This window comes from Scyliorhinus torazame, chromosome 14 (genome assembly GCF_047496885.1).
Source record: "Scyliorhinus torazame isolate Kashiwa2021f chromosome 14, sScyTor2.1, whole genome shotgun sequence".
Classification (NCBI taxonomy): Eukaryota; Metazoa; Chordata; class Chondrichthyes; order Carcharhiniformes; family Scyliorhinidae; genus Scyliorhinus; species Scyliorhinus torazame.
Window position 1 is genome coordinate 64,998,454 of NC_092720.1, and position 16,572 is coordinate 65,015,025.

A 16,572-nucleotide genomic window follows, 5' to 3' on the forward strand; every position below is an offset into this window, starting at 1 on the left:
ATAATCGCGCTGGCTGCAGCATACCGAACTTCACCCCTTTCCGATGGAGCACCGCCTTTGCCCAATTAAAGCCAGCTCTCTTCTTGGCCACCTCTGCACTCCAGTCCTGGTAGATTCGGATCTCTGTGTTCTCCCACCTGCTGCCCCGCTCTTCTTGGCCCATCTCAAGACACACTCTCTGTCCATAAAGCGGTGGAACCTCACCACTACAGCCCTTGGGGGCTCGTTGGCCTTGGGTCTCCTTGCCAGGACCCGGTGCGCCCCATCTAGCTCCAGGGGCCTCGGGAAGGCTCCCGCGCCCATCAACGAATTGAGCATCGTACTCACATATGCCCCGGCATCGGGCCCCTCCACTCCTTCAGGGAGACCCAGAATCCAAAGATTCTTCCTCCTCGACCTATTCTCCAGGTCCTCAAATCTTTCCTCCCACCACTTGTGCAGCGCCTCATGTGCCTCCACCTTCACGGCCAGGCCCAAGATCTCGTCCTCGTTCTCCAAGACTTTTTGCCGCACCTCTCGGATCGCTGCCCCTTGGGCCTTCTGGGTCTCCACTAGCTTCTCAATCGCCGCCTTCATTGGCGCCAGCATTTCGGTTTTCAGCTCCTCAAAGCAGCGTCTATGAAACTCCTGCGACCACTGCGCCCATGCTGCTTGGTCTCCACCCGCCGCCATCTTGCTTTTTCTCCCTCTCACTTTTCGCTGCTCCAAGATACCTTTTTTCACCGCTCCACTCCTGGTCCAATCCATATACTGTTGGGGGGACCTTGCTGTCACCTTCCCACACTGTAAGCCGTCGAACAAGTGCCGTTGGGGCCCCTCTAGAGAGCCCAAAAGTCCATTCCCGGCGGGAGCTGCCGAACGTGCGACCTATCCAGGCATGGCCGCAACCGGAAGTGAGATGGACCTTCCTGATGGCAATGAAGCTGGAAGATCCATCTGTAGCTACAACCCCCACCCACTGCTGTGGTGTCCCAGGGTCGCTGGCAACCTCCATGCCAAACTCAGGTGGCAGCCCCAGGCATTGTTCGGGAGAGTACCTCTGCACGTCACATTCTTCCAAACGTACTCTGGATTGGCATGTTTTCCCACTGGTGTCACGGATATTCGGGTGCGGGGGAAGATTCCAGTTGGGCCTTCATCTGCATTGCATTAGCGGGATGCAAATCAGTTTCATACTGGCCTCCAGCAGGTTTTCTGATTCGCCATGGCAGGCACTAGTGGAAGATCCCGGTCGGGATTCTCCGTTTCAGAGACTAAGTGCTGACGTCGGGACAGAATCGGTGGGCTTCAGCAACAGCAGATTTGGCACTGCTCTGGAAGCAATTCATTAACCGTTAATGGACTAGCACTGGCGCCACGTGGAATACAAGCGGGCTACCTTGTACTCCAGCATGGCAAGGAGGTTGCCACCTGTCGCCGTCCACCAGGACTGGACGCAATGCCAGACACCATTAGCGACATGAGACCACCGCCAGGACCGGCCAGCAGTGTCGCAAAAAACTGCACGCCTCCTCAGGGCAGCCAGGGTGAGTAGGCAGCACTGTATCCCTGGCACTAGCTCCAGTCCCACACAACTGTATCCCCCTCCCACCCTGCACCACCCAGAGGGCAACCAAACTACCTCACGCCAGCACCCATACCAGTCACCATAGCCGGGTGCCCTGGCCACAAAGGTCACCAGCTACCCGCCCCCTGTGCTGCACGTGTTCGACCATCTAACACTGTGCGTTTCAGTCACCCCCCTCCTCCCAGCAAGGAGAAGGCAGACCACAACCGGCGGGAGAGGGAAAAGACTGGAGGGGGACCGCTGGACCGATGGCGGCCCCTCACCACAGTGGAGCAGCAGGCACTGGGCCAGGTTGGTGGGCCGGAGGTCAGGATCGGCTGAGCAAGTGAGACCCCGCTGAGTTACGGTTCCCCATGGCATGCCTGTCACCACCCCCTCCCAATCCCCCAGCAACCCCTTCTACCACCACCCCAACCCGCGATCCAATCATGCGTCATATCTTGTGCCTTGCAGGATCTCCTGGTCTTGAGGTGGGCCCTTCTCGAGTGCTCCACCCCCAACCCCAACCACAACGCGAACCCCAAGTGGATAGCAGCAAGGAAGAGGGCACGGACAGCGACCGGAGCCCTCGAACTTCAGCCTGAGACATCCTGGAGCACCAGTCCGGAGTGACACTGACATCCCACGCACCTGTCAACAGTTGCATCGTGTGGCATCACCGCTGGTCGCCCCAATCACGTAAATGGGCATTCGATTCGGATGGAGCACGATACCGGAGCCGCGGTATCCACGATCAGCCGCAACACTTTTGACCAGATCTGGTTCCGGCCTTCAAATACTGACCCTTCGAGACACCAACGCCTGCCTTGTCACTTATATGGAGGGGGTCCCCTGGCGATCACGGGCACCTCAATGGTCCCGGTCGAATATGGGCAGCAGGTGGTGAACCTGCGTTTGGTAGTAGTTCATGGCAGCGGGTCACGTTTGTTGGGATAGGACAGGTTACACCATCTATGTTTGGATTGGCAGCGGGTCTGTTGAATTCACCCACACGGCACATACCTGCCCTGCACCCACACACCCTTCATACCTCCCTCTCTCCCCTTTCATGGGTATGGCCCCCTCAGGCCCCAATCCTTGGCAATGCCTCCCTGGCACCCATGCCCTGCCACCCTGGCAGTGCCACCTAGGCACGCTGGCATTTCCAGGGTGGCACTGCCAGGGTGCCATGCTGGCAGTACCAAAGTGCCCAAATGCCAGAGGGTGAAAGCCAGGGTGCCACCCTGCCCTGTCTCCTACCACCAAGGGGTCTCTAATGGCCTGAGAGACCCCCCCAGGTGCCATTATGCCTGGTCCACGTTTGCGTGGACCAGTACTAAACGGCACCCAATTGATGCCTCGCTTGGGAGGCCATTAGCCATCGGGTGCTGGGATAATCCGGTACATGCATATTTAAATTAGCCTAATAGCTCATTAAAATATGCTGATCGGGATCTCAACTAGCGAGAGCGAGATCTAGATTGTGACATCTCATGAGGCTCGGTTGAATCTTGCGAGACATCTCGAGCGTCGCGAATCTCGTGCGAGGCCTCTCGTGGGATTCAACAGCCTAGTCGCGACACCAAGTAGAGCGAGATAAGGCCGGTAAATCGTGCCCATGGTGTGTTTTCCTGCAGGCCTCACAACGGTAAACATCCATGTTCCTGCACCGTCACGGGACTTGGTCCGAAATGGGAGAATTCTACTCAAAATAGGGGCTGGTTTAGCACACTGGGCTAAACAGCTGGCTTGTAATACAGAACAAGGCTACGACGCGGCTTCAATTCCCGTACCGGCCCCCCCGAACAGGCACCGGAATGTGGCGACTCTGGGCTTTTCACAGCAACTTCATTGAAGCCTATTTGTGACAATAAGCGATTATTATTATTTAAAAATTAAACGTATCAACATACCTTGCCTCCCTTTCCTCCTGCGCTTCATTCTCTCTTTTCTTTCTAATTATTTTAACATTACTTTGCCCCAACACAAAATGTTCAAGTTGCATATTTTTTTTAATCTAAGCATGTTAAAGCTTCAATTAAGTATCACATCTTCAGAAAATACAGGTAAATATTGCCAAATCTACCTGCGCAATGCAGCATAACTATTGTTGGAAGTGTAACATTATCGATATGTATTATTCAAATGCTTCCCCCTCACCCCTCTTCTAGTCAACTCTGACCGCGCTTGCTTTTCTGTAAATGAGCAGGATTGCTCCAAATGGCCTCTTTGTTTTTGAGGTTGTTACAAAGAGACCCACAAGGACAATCGAGTTATGGCTCTTTGAATTTTCCATCTCTCTAATGTCTGACCTCTACCCAGTGTCCTATCAGGTCAACATCAAAACTGCAGTAGGATTAATTGGTCTAGATTAGAAACATAGAAAATCGGAGCTGGAGGAGGCCACTCAGCCCTTCGAGCCTGCTTCACCATTCGTTATGATCATGGCTGATCGTCCATTAATTGGCTGATCTTGTTTTGGTCTCAACTGCTTTCTCTGGTAGCGAGTTCCACAGGCCGACCATTCTCTGGGTGAAGAAATTTCTCCTCATCTCAATCATAAATGATCTACCCCGTATCCTCAGACTGTCACCCCTGGTTCTGGACACCCCCACCATCGAGAACATCCTTTCTGCATCTACCCTGTCTCATCATGTTAGAATTTTATGTTTCGATGAGATCACCCCTCATTATTCTCAACTCCAGTGAATAAAATCCTAATCGACTCAATCTCTCCTGTAACACCAGTCAGTCCTGCCGTCCCAGGAATCAGTCTGGCAAACCTTTGCTGCACTCCTTTGATAGCAACAACATCCTTTCTCAGATAAGAAGACCAAAACTGCGCACAATATTCCAGGTGTGGTCAGACCAAGGCCCTCTATAACTGCAGCAAGACATCCCTGCTCCTGTACTTGAATCCTCATGCAGTGAAGGCCAACCTATCATTTGCCTTCTTTATCACCTGCTGCACCTGCACGCTTAGCTTCAGCAACTGGTGTATGAGGACACCTAGGTCTCATTGCACATTCACCTCTCCTAATTTATGGGAATTCAGATAATAATCTTCCCTCCCAATATAGCTACCAAAGTCGATAACCTCACATTTATTCAAATTATACTGCATCTGCCATTCATTTGCCCACTCACTCAACTTGGCTAAATCATACTAAAGGAGCTCTGCAACCTCCTCACAGCTCACCCTCCCACCAAGCTTTGTGTCATCTTCAAATTTGGAGATAATAGATTTAGATTCTGCATCTAAACCAGTGGCACAGTGGTTAGCACTGCTGCCCCACAGCACCAGGAACCCAGGTTCGAGTCCAGCCTCGAAGTGGAGTTTGCACGTCCTCCCCCTGTCTGTGTGGGTTTCATCCGGGTGCTCCGGTTTCCTCCCACAGTCCAAAGATATGCCAGTTAGGAGGATTGGCCATCCTAAATGACCCCTTAGTGTCCAAAGGTTAGGCCTAAGTAGAGTGCTCGTTCAGAGGTTTGGTGCAGACTCGATGGTTGAATGGCCTCCTTCTGCACTGTAGGGATTCTATGATTCGTCTGAAGTGTCATGTGAAAAATAAGAACAAGAATATCTATTAGTAGACTCAGAAAAGTGATATAACATTCTGATACAAATTTAGAGATTGGCTTAATTTTCTAGAGAGATCATTTTATCCCATATATGGAGCTGAGAGTGATGGTCTTGATCAAGCCAGCATCTGACTGAGTGTGAGACCAAGGAGCGCTGGCTGAATTAAAGTAAATGGGAATCAGGGAAATCTCTCCAAAGGATGGAGTTATACCCAGCATAAAGGAAGGTGGTTGTTCAAGGCCAATCATCTCAGCTTTGCAAGATTTCCTCAGGTTAGTTACCTAGGCCCAACCATCCTTATGTGTTTCAACAATAACCTTCCCTCCATCGTAAAGTCAGAAGCGGGAATGGTCACTGATGTTTGCAGGATGTACAGTACCATTAGCAACTCCTCAGATACTGAAGCAGTCATGCAACAAGACATGGACAACATTCAGGCTTGGGCAGATAAATGGCAAGTAATATTCACACCACATAAGAACCAAGCAATGGCATAACCAGAAAGAGAGAATCTAACCACCTCCCCTTGACATTCAATGGTATTACCATCTCTGAATCCCCCACTATTAATATACTGAGGATTACCATTGAACATGAATAAACTGGACCAGTCATACATAGACTGTGGCAACACAAGCAGGTCAGTGGGTGGGGATTTTGTGGCAAGTAACTCTCCTGCTGACTTCAAAAAACCTGTTCACCATCGACAAGGTACAAGTCAGGTACAAGGACATTCCACTTGCCTGGATTACTGTACAATGTCCAGTACTCCTCAGCTACTGAAGCTGTGCCTGCCAAAATGGACAACATTCAGCCTTGGGCTCATATGTGGCAAGTAATATTTGTGCTACACAAGTGCCAGGCAATGACCATCTCCAACAAAAGAGAATCTAACGACTTCCCCTTCACAAGCAATGGCATTACCAATAAAACTCAAGAAGCTCAACATCATCCAGGGAAAAACGTCCGCTTGGCTAGTACCCCATCCACCAACTTAAACATTCACTCGCCTACTGATGCACAGTGGTAGCAGGGTACACCACACACAAGATGCACTGCAGCAACAATCCAAGCCTTCTTTGACAGCACCTTCCAAACCAGCGGCATCTACCACATGGCAGGGCAAGAGCAGCAGACATATGGGAACACCACCACCTGCAAGTTTCCCTCCAAATCACCCACCATCCTGACTTGGAACCATATTGCTATATTTTTCAGTATCACGGGATTCCAATCCTACAACTTCCTTCCCAGCAGCATTGCAGGTGTACCTGCACTAGATGGACAGTAGAGGTTCAACAAGGTGGCATCATCTTCTCAAGGCTAATTAAAGATAGGTAACAAATGCTGGCCTTGCCAGCAACAGCCGCATCCCATAAAAGAAGAGAACATACATATATTTACAAAATGCCACCAACAACTATGAACTCAAGACATTGTGTCCAAAGGCACACTCTATATTTCTTTCACAGCTGATGAAGGTTGTTTGTGCAATAGACAATGTAGTCCCTTTTCTCTCAGCTGTAACTATTGTCAGAAAAAAATTAGCTTCTGTACAAAATTAGGGTAGGAACCTCGTGGTTTCTGGAATGTGCATCTGTCAGTTGGAACACTGGCTTTCATGAACATACAACAGAATCATCAGCAGTTATTAACAATACTCTCCTAACCTGGAGAATAATTACTGAACTGCGAGCCCAACATAATTAAATTTATTTTCCTCAGATAAATACGAGCAAATACAAAAATCGGATTGCTGTTAATGGAATGTCTCCTTTACAGAATAAATTTGTTTATTTGTTCTTCAATTTTAATCATGCACCCAATGTTGCTCATCAGTCAGGGCCTGAATAAGCCGTAGCTGAGGCCCAGTGGTTAGTTTGAATGCTGAGAAGGAAGGGAAGATGATTAGGAGGTGAGCTGGTAGTAGCTGCTATTCTGTGAAGACAGGAGGAGGCAGCCTGTGACTTCGAACTCAGCAATAAACAACATTGTGTACATTTGTGTACCTCTTTCAGGGCAACCTCTCACCGTCTCTTCATGCATCGTTGGTTGAAGCTATTTAAGGTGCACAAACTCTGACAGGAACAAACAAATTTGAGCCTTGATCTGAAATGAGCACAGAAGCCTCATTTCAACATTAAAATGCGCCTAAATAAAGGCTCCAGCTAGTTTAGCAGTGGCCTGAACTTCCACACATATTGGTCATTGACCTCTGTGCTGCTAAGTTGGTTACTGCACCCATTTTATACCCCTAAAGCGGGCACAGCCATGTTAAATTTAGACCTAATGTTACCAATTTTACTTATGTGTATAAAACAAAGAAAATATTTAAAATGACTGATTTATACAAATTCTCAATTACAGTAATGCAATTTCTATGTAAGATGACTTCTCTCTTTTTTTCTCCTCACCTTGAGTAAAAGGAATCCCAGGACAGATGATACTCAGAATGATCGTTTTGACTAGCACTTTAATGGCAATTGATGCGGTAGTTTCCACTTGACTATTAATGAATTATACAAGAGGTAATACAGTGAGCAGATAGTTCCATCAGTCAGGGACAACATTAACAGGGGAAGCAGAAAATTCTCAAACTGTTTTGCACAACTGCATAGTGCTCCTGGTTATTTCAGTTCCCTGGCTAATTTCTTTCAATTAAAATACATGGATGGTAGACAGATGATTCCATAACTAAAAATCACAACTAACTGTAGTCAAACTAGTTATTTTGGTCTGTGTAAGTAAAACATATTGGCGCAGATATCTTTTTATTGAATTGCACTCTCTCTGGTATGACAGGCTAGATAAACCTGCTTTAGAAAATGTTTGCCAGCAACAATAAAGTTGCTGATAATAGTTGAGACATTTTTATTTCTTAAGCCTGTGAGTAGTTGATTGCATAATCTCGCACTCTTAAAGGTTACATTCCACGGACTCCCCCCCCCCAACCTTGCCCTCCGCTACGAAAGCAATAATGATGTTATTCATGGCACACATGCATATACAAAATCCATTGGGCGCGATTCTCCGGCCTCGTAGCACTTTTGCTCATAGGAAAGGGGGCTCCACTGTGGGGGTGGTGGGGGGGGCAACTGTTTGTGGCACCAGCGTGCCAACCCATGGATCAAGTGTACCCGTTCCAGGCGCAACCCTTGTCTCTGCCCCACAAACTACCCATAACCCCACCCACTGCCGAGGCATCTGGCTGTGCGGCTGAAGGCTTCTGCTAATAGGGAATTGGCAAATGTGGCAAAGTGAGCACTTCACACAACCCAAGTGGATTCCTGTGGGTGAGCGGGCAATGTAGCATGTGGGAGTCTTTGCCTCGCATCCAAATCACACTTTGATGCCTGGACACTGTGCTTGAACACTGCAGGAGGCAACACCACACATGCAGCAGCCAACATCCGAACACCCCGGGATGGGACACATCTCCGGGAACATGTCCGCGGCCAGAACGTGGGTGAATGCTCTGGGGTGGGGGGGAGATATTGGAGAGTTGGGCCAAGGGTTCGGAGGTCGGGCCACATTGCAGAGGAAAGTGACAGAGGTGTTATACTGCTTATGATAAAGGATGTTTATTGTGTTTTACAATTCCCGACCCTTCCAATGGTGCCGCCCATATCCCCCACCCTCACTTTCTACCTATGCCCCACCCTCTCGCTCCTCCCATGGTGCCCGTAGTGATCCTCCATGTGCCTTGCCCTTCTAGCCCTCCTGCTACATCTAGGTGTGTCCCCAGGATGCACATCAGAAGTGGAGGCAGCCAGCTGCTTACCTTGTCCTGTGGCCTTTGATGCTCCTGGCGGGCAACGTCTGGGCGCTCTGGGGCCGGAAGACCCTGTCGCATTTCTCGCTGGCACATATACAGCGCTATCCCGTGTGCTGACTGCGAGACGCTGCCTCATCAGAGGGGTGAAACCCGGGGGAGCTGGTGGTCACTGTCACCACTCCATGGGATGGGTCCGGGTTGCCTCCCAATCCTGATCGGTGCGCATAGGGCCCCAGGGTTCACCTGGGTGTGAGCCCCGGATGACCCTGCATCATCTGGCTCAGCCAACACTGGCAGTTTCCCATGCTGGCACCATCTTGTCGACGCCCAATTCTGAATGTTGTCCATGTCTTGCTGCATGACTGCAATCATCAGTGACCATTCCCGCTTCTGACCTTATGATGGAGGGAAGGTTATTGTTGAAACACATAAGGATGCTTGGGCCTCGGTCACTAACCTGAGGAAATCCTGTAAAGCTGAGATGATTGGCCTCCAACAACCACCTTCCTTTATGTTGGGTATAACTCCAACTTTTGGAGAGTTTTCCCTGATTCCCATTTACTTCAATTTAGCCAGCGCTCCTTGGTCTCACACTCAGTCAGATGCTGGCTTGATCAAGACCATCACTCTGAGCTCCATATATGAGATAAAATGATCTCTAGAAAATTAAGCCAATCTCTAAATTCGTATTAGAATGTTATATCACTTTTCTGACAATCTACCAATAGATATTCTTGTTCTTATTTTTCACATGACACCTCAGACTAATCATAGAATCCCTACAGTGCAGAAGGAGGTCATTCAACCATCGAGTCTGCATCAACACTCTGAATGAGCACTCTACCTAGGCCTACCCCCCGCCCTAACCCCATCTAACATTTGGACAATAAGGAGTCATTTAGCAAGGCCAATCCTCCTAACCTGCATATCTTTGGACTGTGGGAGGAAACTGGAGAACCCGGAGGAAACCCACGCAGAAGGGGAGTGCAAATTCCACAGTCACCAAGGCTGGAATCGAACCTTGGATCCTGGTGCTGTGGGGCGCAGTACTAACCACTATGCCACTGATTTAGATGCAGAATCTAAATGCATTATCTCCAAATTTGAAGATGACACAAAGCTTAGTGGGAGGGTGAGCTGTGAGGAGGTTGCAGAGCTTCTTCAGTGTGATTTAGACAAGTTGAGTGAGTGGGCAAATAAATGGCAGATGCAGTATAATTTGGATAAATGTGAGGTTATCCACTTTGGTCGCAAAATCGGGAGGGAAGATTATTATCTGAATGCCCATAAATTAGGAGAGGTGAATGTGCAACAAGACCTGGGTATCCTCGTACACCCGTTGCTGAACCTAAGCGTGCAGGTGCAGCAGGCGATAAAGAAGGCAAATGATAGGTTGGCCTTCATTGCGAGGGGATTCAAGTACAGGAACAGGGATGTCTTGCTACAGTTATACAGGAGCTTGGTGAGGCCACGCCTGGAATATTGTGTGCAGTTTTTATCTTCTTATCTAAGAAAGGATGTTGTTGCGATCAAAGGAGGGCAGAGAATGTTTACCAGACTGATTCCTGGGTTGGCAGGACTGACTGTTTTTTTTGTTGATTTTATTTGCCAATATTTTCCATGCCTCTCTTTGTTTTCCTATTAATTTCATGCTTGCACTTTCTATATTCCTTTGGGCTTTCTGCAGTATTGTTTTGATTTATTTAACCTCCTTACAAACAGGTTGAGAGTGCCTCATTTTAACATGTCATTCATAGGGCAACACCTCTGGCAATGCTACATTCTCTCAGTCTACATTAGAATGTCAGTCCAACTCTGTGCTTTAACCGACAACTTTGTGAGTCAGAGGTAAATGGGCTAAGAACCAAGCCAGCTGACTGTAGAATTGTCTCTAATCGCCACTGTGGTATAATTTATTATAGTTAATCAGAATTTTCAATCTGGCTGTCGATTCAATTGTATGGTTCAGTGTGTTCTCAAAGCAACTCACCAATTACCTTATCTCTTTACAAGGATACTTAAAATTATCCTGCAATTGCAACCTTCTTCTCCTTTTAAAAATGTCCTCCTTCACCTTTGTCATATGCAGTATGTAATCCAGTTTTAAACATTCCGACCAGGAATTATCCACTTCGTAGTTCTGGAAGGGCCCTGCTCCATTCCCATGTACACGTGTTGGTTGGGAAATTAGCAGCTTTTGGGGCAGAACCAGGGGAGGGAAATGATAGTTGGGGCAATGATAGGCCTCACTGCCTGCCAGATTTGAGGCAAAAGAGCAGATTGGCTTCCTGGTCATTCCCTGACAAATTGATTATTAATGTGAGTGCTATTTTTTAACTAGGTGTAATGACTTAGACCAGGCCTTTGAGATTGGCCAATTGTATATAACAGAGTGTCAGATCCTCTGCACTCCCAGTGTAGACAGCAAGCTGAATGCACATGGTTGTCCTGCTGTTGGTTTTGTTAATAAAATGGATTCTGGTGAAGAGACATCTGCCCCTGTGGACTTATTACACTAAGTAAATTGAAGAAATCCAATGGGGTTATGGATAAAGGAAAGTGAGTTTTGAAAAATATATTCTGTACAATTTACTACTCACCTTTATGATTTTCACCTAAATGAGTTGTAAGAAAAGGCATGGGTGGGATTTTCCAGATTGTCTGATCCTGACAAATGTCTGTGGACTTTTGTCTGGGCTGTTGAATCTCCCATGGCAGGTCCCACCACGACAGGGCTGGAAAATCCCAGTCAGGGGAACTGTGAGCTTTTAAACTTTGAAAGAAAATACCTGGCATCGAACAGGAATTTCTACAAATAAAAAATGGGTCAATACATAGAATGGTATGGGTAGAGCAGGGAAGATGAACACTCTCGGATCATTTGAAAGCTGATACTGCAACAGAGGACCATTATGGATAAAATGAGGGGTTAAATGACCTTTTCATTCGTAATTTCTATGATGCAATTACTTTGAGATCGTCATGCACCTCCATTATTCATCTGGTGGGTTATTCCAAATATTAATCTCTCTTGGTGTGAAGAGTCTTACCCTGGATATCCCTCCCTCTAGCCGGTCTCTGTTATCATCCTCATATACCTGGTCTGTTTTCATCCCTATTAAGACTGATAACTTGTAAAAAGATATTTGAATTTCCAGTGAATGACTGGATGGATCACAGGACAAGATTTCAAGTTGAAAGACTTCTGTCATAGACAAGGTTTTTTTTTTTAATTTGCTTAAGAACAGTTCAATAAGCAAGTTATAGTCTAAACTAAATGAAGTTTCTATCATTTAGGTTTTTTTTAAAGCCAGAAATCCCCCACTTTAAGTAAACATTTTACTCTCCAGAATTAGTTCGGAGCTATTCTCCACTCCAAATAGCCTGTTTCCTTTCCTTTCTCCCAACTCGGTAACTTCTAATTCACAAACGAACTTTCATGTTAAGGATTACCCGGGAGATTCCTCCTCTAGCCAAAGCTCGGCAGATCTACCAGACTTGTTTAAATCCTCATATACTTGATTTCTTCAACTTAGAACCTGCCACTGGGATATCGCATGGTAACACTTCTCTGAATTGATTCCACTACTTCAATTTATTTCTTGATGAACATAACTGGAAAGAGTATTCATGGTAAAGTCTGACCAAACCAAAGTAAAGGTTGATCATTACTTCTTTGAACCTATCCGCTAATACTTTGGCCAAGGAAATCAAAATTTTATTGCTTTTGTTGATTGACTTGCAATCGGTGGTAACTCGCCCGCTGCCCTTCTCCTTCTAGTTGGTTAAGGTTGTGGATTTATTTGGAAGTTGCTGCTGAAAGAGATTTAGCGAAGTGCTGCAGTGCATCTCACGGTGCTGCTGGAGGGAGCGTATGGACGAGGAGGCTGGCTCCCGGCAAGTGCGGGCTCCGGACATCCATTTGGTCCCAATGTTGGATGAAGAAAACCCGCAGGAAAATTGACTGCCTCTCTCTCTCTCTCTCTCTGCAGACATGGCGAGTATTTCCAGCATAGGTTTTAGTTCAGATTTCCAGCACCTACAGAAATTATGTTTGTGCTGTAATTTGTTTTGTCGATACAGCTTTAAGAGACATTGAAAAATATGGAGACCGAAAAAAAAAATCTTTTCAGAAAGTATTTACAGAGCCAGAGCAGCGCCTTGATTAAAGATGGCGGAGTTGCGGTCATATGCTCACACTGCACTGCTGCCAGTCTGCTGGGAGACGGGCCTGGTCTGCCAGTATCCCGGCATACCTTGAAGAACTCCCCGGACACGAACAGAGGCCTGCTCGTTAGCGGTTGGAATTTCTCTTGTTCATGTCTGCTCGAAGTTAAAAATTATTGTACCAGGATGGCGGGGATTTTATTTGAGGATATCTTTGATGTGAAAGATATTGACCCGGAAGGCGTAAAGTTTGATCGAGGTAAGGAAAGGAGGTGAGCGACACACCGCCTGAGCTCCCCCTGCTCCATGGGGTCTTTTAATGAATGGGACTCGGGCAGCTCAGCTCCAATACAGGAAAACGAACAACTTGTCACCAGCAACGCTGACACTCTTCCAGTGCTTCTTTCAATGTTCAGTATCGAGTCCAACAATTTTCTTCCATAGCCAGCTCCTGTAATATTGCACGTGTGTTTTCCTCGACTTATGGAAGGGTGTAAAAGTCCCAGCTTTGACCAAATATTCATCTTTCACACCAGAAAATAATTCCGATCACATTTATACAACCTGTTCCCGCATTCCTTCATTCACATTTTCTACATTCACCCGCCCCCTACAAAAGTCTGAGAACACACTAACAGATTCAAAAACAGCTTCTTCCCCGCTGTTACCAGACTCCTGAATGACCCGCTTATGGACTGAACTGATCTCTCCACGCATCTTCTCTACTGAGTAGTACTACACTCATAGAATCATAGAATTTACAATGCCGAAGGAGGCCATTCGGCCCATCGAGTCTGCACCAGCTCTTGGAAAGAGCACGCTACCCAAGCCCGCGCCTCCACCCTATCCCCATAACCCAGTAACTCCACCCAACACTAAAGGCAATTTTGGACACTAAGGGCAATTTAGCATAGCCAATCCACCTAACTTGCACATCTTTGGACTGGGAGGAAACCCATGCACACACGGGGGAACGTGTAGACTCCGCACAGACAGTGACTCTTCTCCAAGTGGATTCAATCTCCACTTGGAGAGGCAAGTTTGATGAGGGACAGTCAGCATAGCTTTGTCAGAGGGAGGTCATGCATAACAAAGCTAATTGAATATTCTGAGGTGACCAGGTGTGTAGATGAGGGTAGTGAAGTTGATGTAATTTATATGGATTTCAGCAAAGCCTTTGACAAGATTCCACAGGGGAGACTGATAAAGGAGGTAAAAGCACATGTGATCGAGGGAAATGGATCCAATATTGGCTTAGCTGATAGGAGACAGAGGGTGATGGTAGAAGGCTGTTTGTGTGACTGGAGGTTGATAGGCCAGTGGCGTAACACGGGGATCAGTTTTGTGATATGTATGTATATATATATATATATACACAAGAGATATAAGAAAAAGGGTGGGGGGTGGGGAGCGATAAGTAAGTTTGCGAATGACACAATGATTGGCCGGGTGGTTGACAGTGAAAAAGGTCTTGGGTTACAGGAGAATATAAGTGGATTGGGCAGATCAGCATCAGATGGAATTTAACCCTGAAAAGTGAGGTGGTGCACTTTGGAAGGAGTAACATGACAAGGGAGTATTCAATGACTGGCAGGATGCTAGGAAGCTCAGAGGAACTAAGGGATCTTTGGTTTCTTGTCCACAGATCTCTGAAGGTGGCAGGACACGTTAATAGGGTAGTTAAGAAGGCACACATGTCACTTGCCTTTTTCAGTCATGGCATAGATTATCAGAGCAGAGAGGTTATGTTGGAGCTGTACAGGACGTTGGTTAGGACATAGCTGGAGTACTGTGTTCAGGTCTGGTCACCATACTGTAGGAAGGATGTGACTGCACCAGAGAGAGTGCAGAGAATACTCACCAGGATGTTGCCTGGGCTGGATCATTTTAGCTATGAAGATAGACTGGGTAAGCTCGGGTTGTTGTCTTTGGAGCAGGGAAGGTTGAGAGGGGACCGGATTGAGGTGTATAAGATCATGAGGGGCATGGACAGGGTAGCTAGACCCTTAGTTGAAGGGTCAATAACAAGGGGACATAATTTTAGGGTGAAAGGCAGGAAGGAGATTTAGCGGGGATTTGAGGAAATAAATTTTCACCCAGAAGGTGGTGGGAATCTGGAATGCACTGCCTCGGAGGATAGTTGAGGCAGGAACCCTTACAATCTTTAATCATTACTTGAATGAGCACTTGAAATGTCGTAACATTCAAGGCTTTGGATTAAGTGCTGGGAAGTGGGATTACGGTAGATTCGTTTTCTTTGTTGCTGAATGCTTGATGGGCCGAAGAACCTCTTCTGTACTGTATGATTCTATGAATGTATAGGATACTGATGAGACCACATCTGCAGTACTGTGTAGTTTTGGTCCCCTCATTTAAAAAAGGATATAAATGCATTTGAGATAATTCAAAGAAGGTTAATTTGATATATTCCTGGGATGGGGAGGGTTACCTTATGTAAAAAGGTTGGCTGGGCCTGTATCCATTGGAGTTCAGAAGAATGAGACAAGGTCTTATTGAAACATACAATATCCTGAGGGGATTTGACAGGATAATACTTAAAGGATATTTCTCCTAGTGGGAAGAGAATAGAACTAGGGGACACAGTTTAAAAATAAGCGGCTGCCAATTCAAGATAGGGATGAAGAGATTTTTTTTTCTCTCTCACCCGAGGTTTGAGAGTCTTTTGATCTCTCTTCCCCAGACAGCAGTGGAGGCATGGTCACTGAATATTTTTCAGGCAGAGGTGGATAAATTCTTAATTGACAAGGGAGTTAAAGGGCATCGGGGATAGGTGGGAATGTGGATTTGAAGCCACAATCAGATCAGCCATGATCTTATTAAATGGCAGAGTATGTTCATAGGGGCTAAATGGCCTGCTCCTGCTTTATGTGTTCATATGTTTGGAATGAATGATGAAATGAAATTAAAATCGCTTATTGGCACAAGTAGGCTTCAAATGAAGTTACTGTGAAAAGCCCCTAGTCACCACATTCCGGCGCCTGTTCGGGGAGGCTGGTACGGGAATTGAACCATGCTGCTGGCCTGCCTTGGTCTGCTTTACAAGCCAGTGATTCAGCCCCGTGAAACATTCATAGGAGTGAAATTTTATTAGATAGTACATTTATTATCGGTTAAAACTTCTTTGCACTATAGTATATTTTTCCTCATTAAAAACTGGCTATTGCTCCACTGCACAAAGCACAACAGTCCAAAGCAAACTAAATTAATTCAATAAAAAAATTAACAGCAGCAGTAGGCAACAGTATATTTCCATCAATATTTTAAAATCCTTAAATATTATTACAATTAGAGAGGAGGCCCGTATGGGAGAGAACAGCAACATGGACCAGTGAGACCAAATGACTAGTTACTGTGCAGTTGATTCTCTGTAATTATACCTCAGAGTTATTCGAAAAGCAAAGGACATGATAATTGGGAGTAATTAAATAAATAAATACAAATACAAGACTTGTATTTGATATTTTATATTTGAAAATATCT

General features: G+C 46.4%; 2 protein-coding genes across 5 annotated transcripts in view; one reads left to right on the forward strand and one right to left on the reverse strand.

Moving 5' to 3' along the window:
- The window catches only part of plaat1 (phospholipase A and acyltransferase 1), a 63,572-nt gene that overhangs the window by 18,704 nt on the left and 28,296 nt on the right, over positions 1 to 16,572 (reverse strand). The window lies entirely within an intron of this gene.
- The window catches only part of polr2h (RNA polymerase II, I and III subunit H), a 31,179-nt gene that overhangs the window by 6,280 nt on the left and 8,327 nt on the right, over positions 1 to 16,572 (forward strand). The window contains exon 1 of one of the 3 annotated variants that reach the window (XM_072474319.1): positions 13,134 to 13,343. The exons of 1 other annotated variant lie outside the window; for it this stretch is intronic. Coding sequence is in view for 1 of the 2 variants with exons in the window: in XM_072474317.1 (XP_072330418.1) it covers positions 13,258 to 13,330 (73 nt within the window). In the remaining variant the exon portion in view is untranslated. Of the gene's footprint in view, positions 1 to 13,133; positions 13,344 to 16,572 lie in introns of those variants that run through there. One more of the 3 variants, XM_072474317.1, reaches the window with a different exon arrangement.